The sequence below is a fragment of the Gouania willdenowi genome, chromosome 3 (genome assembly GCF_900634775.1).
Source record: "Gouania willdenowi chromosome 3, fGouWil2.1, whole genome shotgun sequence".
Classification (NCBI taxonomy): domain Eukaryota; kingdom Metazoa; phylum Chordata; class Actinopteri; order Blenniiformes; family Gobiesocidae; genus Gouania; species Gouania willdenowi.
The window spans coordinates 39,780,223-39,793,357 of NC_041046.1; the positions used below are offsets into that span (position 1 = coordinate 39,780,223).

The 13,135-nt window shown below is 39.2% G+C and overlaps 1 protein-coding gene across 13 annotated transcripts in view; it reads left to right on the top strand.

The window, feature by feature from the left end:
* LOC114480571 (C-myc promoter-binding protein-like) overlaps nucleotides 1–13,135 on the top strand; it is a 105,325-nt gene that overhangs the window by 37,255 nt on the left and 54,935 nt on the right. For all 13 annotated transcript variants that reach the window (XM_028474877.1, XM_028474827.1, XM_028474885.1 and 10 more), the window contains 3 exons: nucleotides 3,510–3,840; nucleotides 9,268–9,514; nucleotides 12,464–12,533. In XM_028474877.1, coding sequence (XP_028330678.1) covers nucleotides 3,530–3,840; nucleotides 9,268–9,514; nucleotides 12,464–12,533 — 628 coding nt within the window. In that variant the 5' untranslated portion in view covers nucleotides 3,510–3,529. The remainder of the gene's footprint in view (nucleotides 1–3,509; nucleotides 3,841–9,267; nucleotides 9,515–12,463; nucleotides 12,534–13,135) is intronic.

Here is a 13,135-nt window from a genome sequence, read left to right on the forward strand (position 1 = left end):
ATTTTTGAAAGTATGATAAAATGGCTTCTACAACATAAAATAATCCTGTTTCAATAAATTACAAGAAAATATAGTATTTTAATTACCAATATTAGTTTGAGGTGAGTTTGTCCAAAAATATCCTAAAAGGAACTAGGAACATTTCTAGATTATCTTGAATTAATTGTTAAATCTTTACGAGTACCACCTGCAATGTGCTCCTGTACCCCCAATGGTACACGGACCCCTGTTTGGGAGCCCCTGGTCTAAACTGTTATTTTGTGTAAGGAATTTAACAGTTTTCTTCACAGCTAACATTTAAAGTTTTTTCATCAGTGTTGGAAATGAATACTTGAATAGTTGAAAACTGAAATAAAATTTTTTAAAAAAAGACTCATAAGTATTGATAGATAGTATTTATCGAAAATAATTCCTCATATTTCTAAATACTGTATAATCTCTTGGATTATCTTCACTTTTTTACAGTTTTTCTGAAGTCAGGCAAGGTTTTTAAAATTACCTTTTTATTTAAACAGAAGAAAATCTAAAGTGACAGTGAGAAGCCCCAGCTGATGTCACTTTAATCTCTTCTTTGACGTACACTCATCTCTAGGGATGAAGTGCATAAAATAAGGTACCTACAGGGTTTTATAAACTCTGACTTCAGCTACAGACGTGTAACGGACTTGGCAGCTTTTCCCACTTTTCTCCCTTTGGGCCAGTTCAGACTAGCTCACACGCCCACCTAATTTAGCTTTTCTCCCCACACCCATTGACTCAGTCTGCTTGAAATCTTCAGTCCTGTCCGGTTGAATTATTCACTATTGATTTCAGGGAAAACTTTCACATTTCAAACACTGATTGCAAACAAATGGAGTTTCAGTTTGGAAATACAGTGTCATCGACTGTAGGGCTTTGCTTCTTCACTGATTTCTACAATGTGGTTATGATTTTCATGTCAATGATCAGAACAATCTATTTCACCCTCTATTTTCTACATAAAAAGAGCTTGAAATAAATCAATAACATAAAAGTATTTGCATTAAACACTAATAGGTCTAGCCTCGGAATATCTGTGAAATTATTATTCTAACACTTCTCCAGTCAGCTGCAGTTTTAGGACCCTCTTCGTCCTCTGCTCTACCGTACTCTGCTTCATGAATGTGGCAAACATTACAATGATTCAGAACGTATGTCGCTCTGTTAGAGTTGCACAATGTGTGAGACTCATAAGCGGCTCACATTCACAGAACGTGCGATGAAATTCACCAACCTTTGCCAACATAATTTACCATCACTGGTAAATGCTAGTCTGACGTGATAGAAGTCCATGACTAGCATGTAACGGCAACTTGACTAGCTTGGCTAATTGAGCTAGTATGTGACGGCACCTTATATATATTGTGGCTGTAGCGTCCAGGTAGTGAAACCCAAGGTTACCCTGTTCCATTAATACAACCCAAAATGTGTCCAGAATTTTAGGGTATTTTTAATGTCCCCCTCCATCATACTACATTGGACTCATTCCCCCACAATCCAATAGGACGTTACTATCGGAAGGTCATTTTGAACATTGCAACTTTATCAACCTGTCAAAAACAGCAAATCAAGAAGCAACATTACTTATATTATTATTGATTTTGTTACGTCACTGCACCAGTGCAGTCTTTTACCTTCATACATCAAAATGTTAAATCCAACACCCCTATTTGGCCTGGAAAATCAACGAAGTCCAGTTTTTACCCAGTAAAGTGGTGCAGCAGGCAATTGTAGATGCTTGTAGAAACTCAAACGAATACAGTGAAGTTCAGTTTACAAGGATCAATGGCACCTTCTTCAACCAATAATGTACAAGAGGCATTCTATTGTATTGGTTAAAAAAAGTGCAGCACCGACTCAGTTTGAAGCAGCCTTCCTGGTATACAACTTATGCCTCGGGGCAACTTATCTGTTAATTTTTCCAGGAAAATTGTAATTTTCTTGGAAAGCAATCAATATAACTGCATGATTGATAGTTCCGATAATACGGTATTTAACCTTTTGCAAGGATATTATTAGATTGGAAAACTGCATCAGTTTAAAATTGAATAGGAAATAGAAGATTGACATTAATCAATACGTTCTAATTTGTAAAACATTGTGCTGGGTGTAATATTCAGTGTATTGTGCTGGTAGCCTGATTGCTTGGCTTCTTTCCTGAACATTTTTTGGCTTGTATTGTGATTATTCAGACTGGATCAGCCTTTTTTTGTTGTTGTTGCCAAAATGAAATGTGAATAAAGGGTTTGGCTTTATGTCCACTCTCGTATTAACATCGATCGTAAAATAAAGTCTCTAAGCTGGGGGTGTTATTCTGTGGTGACACATAATTAAAGCTAGATGGTGCGTTTAAGGAACTAAGTGCCTCCTGTTTGAAATGCATGAAATGGGTCTGTGCTAGCAGCTTTAACTGTGCCTGCTCACTCCTGACAGTTAGAAAAAGCTTCAAAGCCTTTAAACGTCCACTCGTAAATGTCTACTTCAAACCCACGTGTGTCCTTGAACAAGTACATTGAACTTCTAACTAGTCACATGACCTGGAGTCTGTTTGGTCAAAGCCCATGAAGTCTAAATGTCCGTCTGGTACCTAATCACATCCCCTCTCTTTTCTCTGTCCTTCTCATGGGCTCTCCTTAGCAAGATTCACAGCATTGTTATTTTACAGTTTCTCCAAGGACAAAAGACCCATACCTTCTCCTCAATGGAAATTAATCCCTCTCTCTCCTCCTCTAACTCAGTGGTTCTCAAACTTCTTTGGCTCAAGTACCCCCTTTCTTTTATTTCTGAATCCAAGTACCCCCTTTGGTCCAACCACAACAGTTTGATTAGAAAATTGTTGACTTTTTGAAAACCACTATAGAGTATAATAATGGAATGAACAAGTGATAACAGACATTTTAGAAAATCTCATTTTGTAAATAGGTGCAAACTAACAGTATTTAGTGGAGTGGTTCCAAAGCTTTTTTTGGATCCATTTTGATTTTAAGACTTTCTGGCAAAATTATTTTTTCTAGAATTTGTTTTTGTTCATGTTTGAGCTCAGATGTTGTTTTTTTTTTTTTTAGTGAAAGTATAGAAATACAGTTGTTTGAGATTGTGTCATTTTAATTTTTTTTAAAAGGAAGAATAATAATTAAAATTAAAAAATCTGTTTTAAAATTTCAGAAATTTCAGGTGACCCCATTTAAACTCCAGGCGACCCGCCATAGGCTCCCGACCCCAAGGTTGAAAAACACTGATTTAGTGGCACCTGAATAGATTTAGTTTTATAGTTTGTGTCGTTTCCGGTCATCTTACGCCTCTGGTGGGACCAAGACTGACGCTTAATTTGTTAATTTTCCTCTCTCTCTCTCTCTCTCTCTCTCTCTGTGTCTCTCTCTCTCTCTCTCTCATACCTCCTGTAGTGCCATATCGTACCCCTAGGACTACACGTACCCCTATTTGGGAACCCCTGCTCTAATTTCATGCTGTCTTCCTCTCTCGTTCTGAAGGCAGGAGGCAGGGATGGGAAATGATGGAGGACAAAGGCCCTCGTGTCGCCGACTACTTTGTGGTGGCCGGTCTGACGGACCCGTCGAGGCTGCTGGAGCAGGAGATCCACTTTGATGATGTCTGCCACAAGACAGCCAAGCCCAAGGCGCCCATAACCGACGTCGCTCTGGTGATCCGTTCCATCGGTGAGGAGGTGCCGCTGGGGTTCACATGCATCGAGACGACACCAACGGGCCATTCGGCCGACCTGAACAATGGCGGCCTGATGGTGCCTCAGATATTCCTATGCTACCGGCGAGGACGGGACAAGCCGCCACTCACAGACCTTGGGTAAGATTGAAGATCTTAATACTTGTCAAAAACCACTAATGTGCTGTTGTTTAATCGGAAACATTCCTGTTTATTTACTTCACTAATAAATCATTACAAATTGTTGCTTTGTTTTTCCACTGGCATCACTAGTATCTTACCAGTGGGCAAAAACAACATTAAAAAAAGGGTCACCCTAGCAACTAATGGATGTAAACTGCAGCTTTGAAACATTTTCCTAGCATTTATTACCTTACATGAAGTTTGGTTTAAGAGTCAATGACGTGACACTTAAATATTCTGTCCAACTGTATTTCTTTTAGTTAAAAAAGGTTTAAATGTATAAAAATATACCAAATATGTAGTAACTCAGTATATATGTGCTCAGTTTGATTTTGTTTTAAAAAAAAATGTTACTTATTCATTTTGTTGAAATATCATATGGTGCGATTGTCTGGCCATGAGTGCTGTTTTGAAAAGGTCTTTAAAATTACTCCAGATCTATTCAAATATATATTATGTTAGGGGAGTGGTGACCTAGTGGTTAAGGACGCTGGGCTTGTAATCGGAGGGTTGCCGGTTCAAGCCTCACCTGGGCCGTCACTGTGGGATGTTGAGCAAGTCCCTTAACCCCGAACTCAGCAGCAAAATGGCTGCCCACTGCTCCTCAGGGATGGGTTAAATGCAGAGGACAAATTCCATTAATGTAATAACATTACACGGCCAATTAAAGGCGAAAGCCCCGATTTAATCTTTAATCTTATATGATAGTCCTGTATAATATTTGAAAGTATTTTTATTTTTATTTCCATCCTAATAGTCCTGCAAATGTTGCAGATGATGCCCATTTTATAAAATATCATGCAGTGAAATGTCATTGAGCTTTTAAATATAAATCAACAATTAAAAATATTTGTCTTTTGAATTTTATCAAAATAACTGAAATAATTGTTTGAAAAACTGTGTACAATAAAATCACCCGTTTTCTTTGAAATTTAAAGGAATTGATGCACAGTTTGAGGCCTTACAGATGCAACGAGAAATACTATTTCTGTATCATTATCAAATAGTTTTTTCTTTTGCTGCTCACAAAAAAAAAGATCATGGATGTCGCAGTAATATTTGTAAAGATTGCATGTTTATTTATTAGTCTGAGTAATTTGTACCCACACACTTCTCTGTGTGTCTCTGCTGACAGTAGAGTGATCTGCTGCTGCTGTCAGTGATTCAGTGAATGCATCTGTTGCTAATTGTTGAGTCGTCGCACACCTTTGTACCTGGCAGCAGTGAGCGATGACAACTCCAAGGAGGTTCCATGGCGGTCCTTGATTCAGCAAAGTGCTGTGCTTATCAGGCACTGACACAGACACTGTGCTCAGACTGCGTGTGTGTGTGTGTGTGTGTGTGTGTGTGTGTGTGTGTGTGTGTGTGTGTGTGTGTGTGTGTGTGTGTGTGTGTGTGTGTGTGTGTGTGTGTGTGTGTGTGTGTGTGTGTGTGTGTGTGTGTGTGTGTGTGTGTGTGTGTGTGTGTGCGCGCGTATTTTTAGCAGCAAGGCTGAAAAAAATAGCAATGTCTGTGATGGTTTTACTTTGGCAGTGATTGTTCATGGCTTTGCCTTTTGGGTGAGTAACTGAATCACTCAATTATTCATTCAGAAATTGAAGCTTAATGAAGGTGTGTCTGCAGAAAATTGGGAAGACCTTTCATTGACTTTGTATTATGTTAATTACCTAATTAAATCCTTGTGAAAATGTACATTTGTGCATTTAATAATAGGTCTGATGGATCACCATTGATTTCTCCCATTAGGAATGTCCTCAAAATTTTAGTCACACATGTACAATTCGATGTTAGTACTATACACTACAGTATTTGTGGTTTTGTTCTTCATTCATAGCGATCTAAATTGTTTCAAATTAATCAGATATTACTTTCCAACCCAGGCCACCCTTCTGTACATGCAGGCTATAATATTCAGGGTTCTCACCAGGAATTTTTCACAGCATAGGGGGATCGCGTGGCGTGCCTTGCTTTAAAGCCAAAAGTTATTTGTTGAATTGGTGAAGGGTCATGATGAATGTAGTTGGAAAGTTACTCATGCTTGGTTTAGGTCCTCCACTAATAAGAAAGACTAAGTCCACGATGCGCTTTTCAAATTTAAATGAGGTATTATTTGGGACCTGCTAAACACCACTGGCGAGAATCCTGATATTCTCACACATATACTGCATTACAGCTTGGGGCCAGACCACTCCCTCGGCCTCAACTCAACTTAACTTTATTTATAGAGCCATTTAAGACAGCCACTGCTGGCACAAAGTGCTGCACACAATAAATACAAACAGCAAAACAATAAAATAAACTAAGTAAAAGAAGAATAAAAACTGATGTAATTATAAAACACAACAGTGAAAAGAGACAAGCCACAGGACACTAAAACAAGAGCAGAGTTGGGTTAAAAGCCAAGTAATAAACATGGGTTTTAAGAGCAGTTTGAAAACTGGACAGTGATGGGGCATTTTTCACGTGTAATGGCAGCTCATTCCACAGGGAGCTGCAACAGAGAAAGCTCTGGCTCCTCTCAGCTTCCGTTTGGACCTCGGTACCTCCAGGAGAAGCTGATCAGCTGACCTGAGGGACGGGGCAGGAACGTCGGGATGGAGGAGCTCAGAGAAGTAAAGTGAAATGAGACCATTTAAAGACCTAAAAACAAATAAAATCATTTTAAAATGCACAGGTAGCCAGTGGAGGGAAGCCAGGATGAGGGTGATGTGCTCACTTTTATGTACTCCAGTTAGGAGGAAGTGCAGTATAGTAATCCAGTCGAGATGTAATAAAGGCGTGAATTACTGTTTCTAAGTAAAGTAAAGGCTTCACCTTTGCCAGGTATCTGATATGAATTTCACAACAGCAGTAATTTGCCGGTCTAATTTAAAATCACTGTCCATCTTAAGACCCAAGTTTAAAACTGTTGGCTTTGCATAATTTGCCAAAGGCCCAAATCAAAAGGGGGGGAATCACAAGGACCACTGGGGCCAAACACCACCACTTCTGTTTTTTTTCATTGAAGTTTAAAAAGTTTAAGGCCATCCAGAATTTGTTGTCCTCAAGACATTCCAGAAGTGGTGTGAGAGAGAGAAAGCAATTTTCTTTTCCAGTGGCACATATATTTGGCTGTCATCAGCATAGCAATGGAAAGAGATGCCATGCTTTCTCAGAATAGAGGCCAGAGGTATTAAGTACAAAGAAAAAACAACCCCATACGACAGTGGAGCAAAGCCCATTGGCTCACTTTACAATCAAGCAACAAAAATTTTGGAAAAAAAACCAATCCGCTACCATCACTGCATTATTCTGGAGAAGCATACGTTGCTAAGCTTTGAAAGTTTTACCAACTTCTTGCTTTTTAAAACTACCATTTTAAGGCACATTGTGTAACTTTTGGTCACTAGGGGCGCTAGAGAGGTAACTTTCACGCAAGCACCCCAAGTGGTCACAAGCGGCGCAGCTGACTATCGCCAGGGTCCGGGCAGACGGGCGCACGCCCGATTGCCTGTCCCCCGGCGAAGGGGGCCAACAACGGCGGCGAGGCCAGGGAGTAGGGGGGGAGCACCACCAACGCGACGAGGCGGGCCCGCTTCTCCGGCCACATGACATGGCCAAAGATGGTCCGTCTCTTCAAACTTACATAAGCGGTATTTCAAGAGGGAAGCCCCGCTCGGAGCATCGATACTGTCAAGTGCTGTATATTGGCCTGAGGAGTCATTTAAAATAACTCTTTAGGCCTTTAAATGCATTAATAACCTAGCACCTGAACCACTCAGTTCTTTTATCCAGAGACAAAACGGCAATAACAGAGTCACCAGAGGTTCCATAAATCATAACTGTCAGATTTCACACTGCAGGACTTCATTTGGTCTGCCTTAATGTACAAAATTGCTAAGTAGTGGAATTCATTACCAACTGAACTCAAGACCATATCAGAATTTAAAATGTTTACCTTAAGGCTTAAGTCTTGGCTGAAAGAAAACCAAAATTGTTCCCATTTCTAAATAGCTGTGTGTGTGTGGGTGGGAATGTTTTATAATCTTTGTGTTGTGGGTGGGTAAGTTTTATTATTTTAACAATGTATTTTACTGTAGTGTAGGAAGACACAACCAGGGACAGGAATTGTGAACTAGCATTAGCTAAATACTAATACAAATTAGCAACAAACATTTATATCTATGTTGAATTGCATTATACCTGTTAAATACATTAATTATTGCTAACAAACTAATAAATAGTTAGTCCAATTCCAATGATGAAAATCTAATGCAAAGTAATTGCAATAACAGTCTGTATAAATGAGAGTGAAGTTGAAGCACTTTATACTGCACAAGTTGAAAATTACTGCTATGACAGAGCAGTGAAATTGCAACCTGCCTTTAAGTCATTATGGTTTTTATCCTCCAGCAACTTTTCACTTTCACTTTATTAGTTTGTCCCTTGAAGTGCAGTTTGATTTGCAGAAAATAAGAGACAATAATCACACCACAACATAATGTACAACATAAAACAACATAAGAGGTGAGAGCAGCAAAATACTTCAGAGCAAATATGTGTTGTTTACAGGGCACAACGTCAGGGGAAGTAGACCAATACCTTATAATTAAAATAAATAAATAGATGCACAGAGAGACTAAAGCAGCAGTTTATCCTAGTTACCTCCTCCTCTCCTCTGTGTTTAAAGTCCTGATGGAGAGCAGCACATAGGAGAACTACTCTTATCTGTTTTTAGTGGAACAGCTAGTCGGGAGCCAGAGGGGAGCAGTCTGTACTTTGGGTAGAAAAGATGAGTTCTGTCCATATGGATGGACTTGATTTTTTTCAGTATCTGACTTTTAAAAATCTCATCCAGACTACTGTATTGACCCCAGCGACTTTAGATGCAGTGTGTACAATTCTCCCTAGGGAGTTTTTGTCCCTGTTGGCCAGGTTACCAAACCAACAAAGAAAAGAGAAGGAAAGGACAGATTCAATAAAAGCGCTATAAAACATTTTCAACAGGCTTCTGTCTGTATTGCATTTGGTGAGCTTCCTCAGACAAAGAAGATGTTGCTGGCCTTGTAAAGCTACATTGGATAAAGTAAGCATGGAAGCAGGTGACAATAAATCTATTTAAATCACTCCCATTCTCTGTAGCTCTCAGTACAGAGGTTGTGGATTAGGTTCTGCTGGACTATCAGGAATCCTGCCTTTTGTCTGATGTCATCTATAATTGGTTCTAATGATCCAGTACAGGATGGGGTGCTGTAAAGTACAGCAGGAGTTTCAAACTAATCTTAGTTGAGAAGTCGAGCACAGCCAGTAAGTTTGACACATCCTCTGTACAGATGATGGTCTAAACGCAGACTTAATATCACGGTATTGCTCGACTGACGTTTGACTTTCTGCCTCTGCCCCCAGCGTCCTCTACGAGTGGAAGGAGCGGCTGAAACAAGGCTGCCACCTCATCCAGACCACCCCTTCGGGTCGGCCTGCAAACGTCAGCGGTAACTCCACGCAGCGCATCTACGTCACCTACCGCCGCGCGCCCGAGAGCCAGCCGCACGCCACCCTGGCCGTCACCGACATCTGCATCATCATTCCCAGTAAAGGCGAGACACCACCGCACACTTTCTGCAAAGTGGAGAAGAACCTCAACAGCAGCATGGTAATTGAAGGACTGACGATTGTCCGACAAAGTGATCTGCATTATTCATGCTTTGTTTAGTCCGAGATGTTTCTAGCATAGCATGACAAACCATTTGGAACTCAAAGCGAAACCTATGGTTTTTAATCCTATCGTTGTCCACAGATGCCCACAGTTACAGAAGACTAATGTACTTTACCAAAGCTTCAGGGACACAAAGACAGGTTGAGGAAAGTTAAAGATAGACATCTCTAAACCAGTGGTTCTCAACCTTTTCAGCCCGCGACCCCCAAAATTAAAGTTCTATAGACTTGGGACCCCCACTGTACCTGAAGATGGTTGAACATGGACATTGAAGAACAGTCATGTGGAGACAGGGCCATCCATCTATAAGGGGGAATAAAGGGGGGAGCTTTTTGGGGTCCATCCATAAAGTCAGCAAAATGATGGTTCTTTGTTCTATGAATCTGTGATAACCACATTTATTTATTCATTTATTTATCTGAATAATATCCACTGTTATCCAGGAAGTTTATTATTTGTGCCATAGTATATAGTCATCTAGATGTAAATCCTTGTTTTAATCAATAAAATAAATAAAATGGGTTAAAAGTGACCAAAATGGTGGAAAAGGTGGTGAAATAGGAAATTGGTTAAAAGTTGGTGAGAAAAGTGATGGAAAGGGTTTAAAAATGTCTTGAAAGTGGAAAGAATATGCAGAAAAGGGGGTAATAGAGCAAAAATGCATTAAAAGGAGCAAAAATATTCCAAGAAAAACTGACAGAAAAAGGTTAAAATATGGCAAGTTTGGTGTAGTTGCAGAAAAAGGGTAAAACTAAGCAAAAAATAGGCTCAAATTGTACAAATTGAAGGCATCTGGCAACCCCCTCTAAGTGTCTCGCGACCCCAAATGTGGTCCTGACGCAAAGGTTGAAAACCCCTGCTCTAAATAGTCTAAAACATTAATATGTTGGATGTTTGTGGACTGTAAGAAGCCTCTGTAAGAGGCAACCTTTGCTCGCTCGCAGAAAACCTGTAAACTCCACACAAGAACAATTAGAAGTGAGCCCAAGTTTTAAACTCAGTGTTACAAACTGATCAACCTTCTTTACACAATAAAATGTATCTTCAAAACAGAACTTGAATTACGACTCAGCAAAAATGAGATGAAAGGGAGTAAGTACAGTGCAGTGAGTAACTCTGATCTGGCATTAACAGATGATGCTGCCGAGCTTTCCTACTGTATAACAAAGACATGAGGGAGCATTGTGAAAGAAAAGCTTAGCCTTGAACAAGCTGAGGCTTCTTTGTGTCGTTACTGCTGAGACGTGGTGAAGTGTGAGAAATGGACTCTGATTGACTCTGGATTACTGAGATTACTGAGGCTCTGCTCTTCATCACCGCCTCGAGGTGTGAGGCTCAAACTGGCTTGTGTGTCTGATACTGGACAACCATCCGGAATGTCCTCCGGTGCTCTTTTAGTGCTGCTGTGTTGTTATCAATTGTTTTCCATTGAGACTCACTGAGTGTGAGCCTGAAATGTCCCACTTTTAATTTCCTGAACAGATTTATTCTGCCTTAAGCAGATCCTGAGGATCTCTCTAAAATTGGGATTTCACTCACTAATTCAGGCGCTATAGAGACTGTATTAATAATTCAACAAAGGTCTGTTGACTTCCTGCCTCAGGCTTGGCTTAAAGCTGACTCTTTGTGAGTGAACTGTACCTGCATTAAATGAGATGATTCACTCTCTGTTTATTTACAGACACAAATTCCTGTGTACGGATTAATTATCTTGTTCTGTGTGTTGTTGAGAGCCTATATTTTTTTTCTCTCTTCAGCCTATGATATACAGTATGAGATCAGTCTTTTATTTACCTAAAATGCTGCTTTTTGTTCATGGCTTGTTTTTTCTTTAAATTGTCATGCGTTTGCCTCGGTTCCTCATTTCTTATGTTTTTTTTTTACTCATCCGTGTTTGGCTCCATAACTGCAACTTTTGAAAGCAGACAACAACAATCTGATACTCTTAATTTGTGTTTTCAATCACCACATGTATGTTTTGTAAATATCTTGGTCTCTGGTAAAAGGCTGGTGTTACATCTACTGTTCTAATAGAGAGGTCCGGGGATACACAATGCATGTACCAGAGGGGTCCATGCAACTCCTAAAACACACAAAACAAGAAGGACCATAGAAACGCACAAAAGTATTTAAAAACACACAAAAATTCCAGAAAAACAAACAAAAATTCCAGAAAAATACCCAAAAAGACTCCAAGAACACCCAAAATGACAACAAAAATACATAAAATTACTGAAAACAACAACAATAAATACATGAAATGACAGAAAAATACACAACACACAAAATTACACCAAAAATAAAACTTTTTATGAAAGCTATGTATGTTTTATTATTATTATTATTATTATTATTATTATTATTATTATTATTATTATTATTATTATTATTATTATTTATTTTATTGCATAAATGTGACCATCACTTGCCCTCCTTAAGGAAGAGTAACAAAAACTTTATTAGAGGAAAAGGAACAGGGGAGAGGGAGTTAGGGTGGAGACTTTCAAACAATGTAATTGAACAATTGACAATCCTCCTTCTTAGCCGTCAATCGATGGCACCAAATTAAAACTCATTCATCTTGCACGGTTCTGAGAAATAATCAAATGTTTCACCAAAATCTTGAAAAGATCCAAACTTAATGAATACAAAGGTTTTGGATGATGATAATTTTTGGGCTCGTGCTTGGCCACATACAGTAGATGCTGTTTTGATTCTTCTTCCTCTGCATTGTCGTGAATAATTAGTCGTTCCCAAAGGTTCAGTGCTGCATCTCTCGGAATACTGTTGTTAGGAGTAGAAGAAAAGGTGACTAGAAGGCGTTTAAACAGATATTCAGACTTTTTCCCACCCAAACCCAGTTTCTTTTGTGGCTCTTGTTTGCAGTGGGGCTCCTCTGTCTACCTGTGTTATAAGAAGTCTGTTGCCAAATCCAACACAATTGCCTACAAAGCAGGTAAGCCTCTCTGATTCCATAACTATCAGCCTGTAGGCCCCGTATCCTGGTGTAAAACTCAATCCACCATCACATTACACATCCTCTGTACACTCACTTCTACCTCTAATTACAGGCTACTAGGTTCAGCAAAAACTGAAGTATTTAGTGTAACTTTATCCAAGAAAGCAGAATTTATAGATAAAAGATTTATAGATAAAAAATCTTTAACATCAATGGAGCAATCCTGTGTGTTAATGCTTTAATTCAGTGGGGCAGTGATCACATCTTTGGGGGTGCTTGAAAACTTTTATTTCTATGATAACATGAACACATTTTCCCCCAAATTCTTGCAGGTCAGATGATTTGTTTGTATGTGTTGCAACATGTTTGTTTTTTGATGTTTTTTGTGTTTCATATGCTTATGGCAGGGTTGGGGTCAATTACTGTACCGTATTTTTCGGACTATAAGGTGCACTCAAAATCCTTTAATTTTCTCAAAAATCGACAGTGAGCCTTATAATCAGGTGCGCCTTATGTATGAAATTAATATGTCAAAATGTTTTAGTACAACTTTGGTAAACGATGAAGCTGCACTGCTTGATGGATTTTTGGCACTTTAG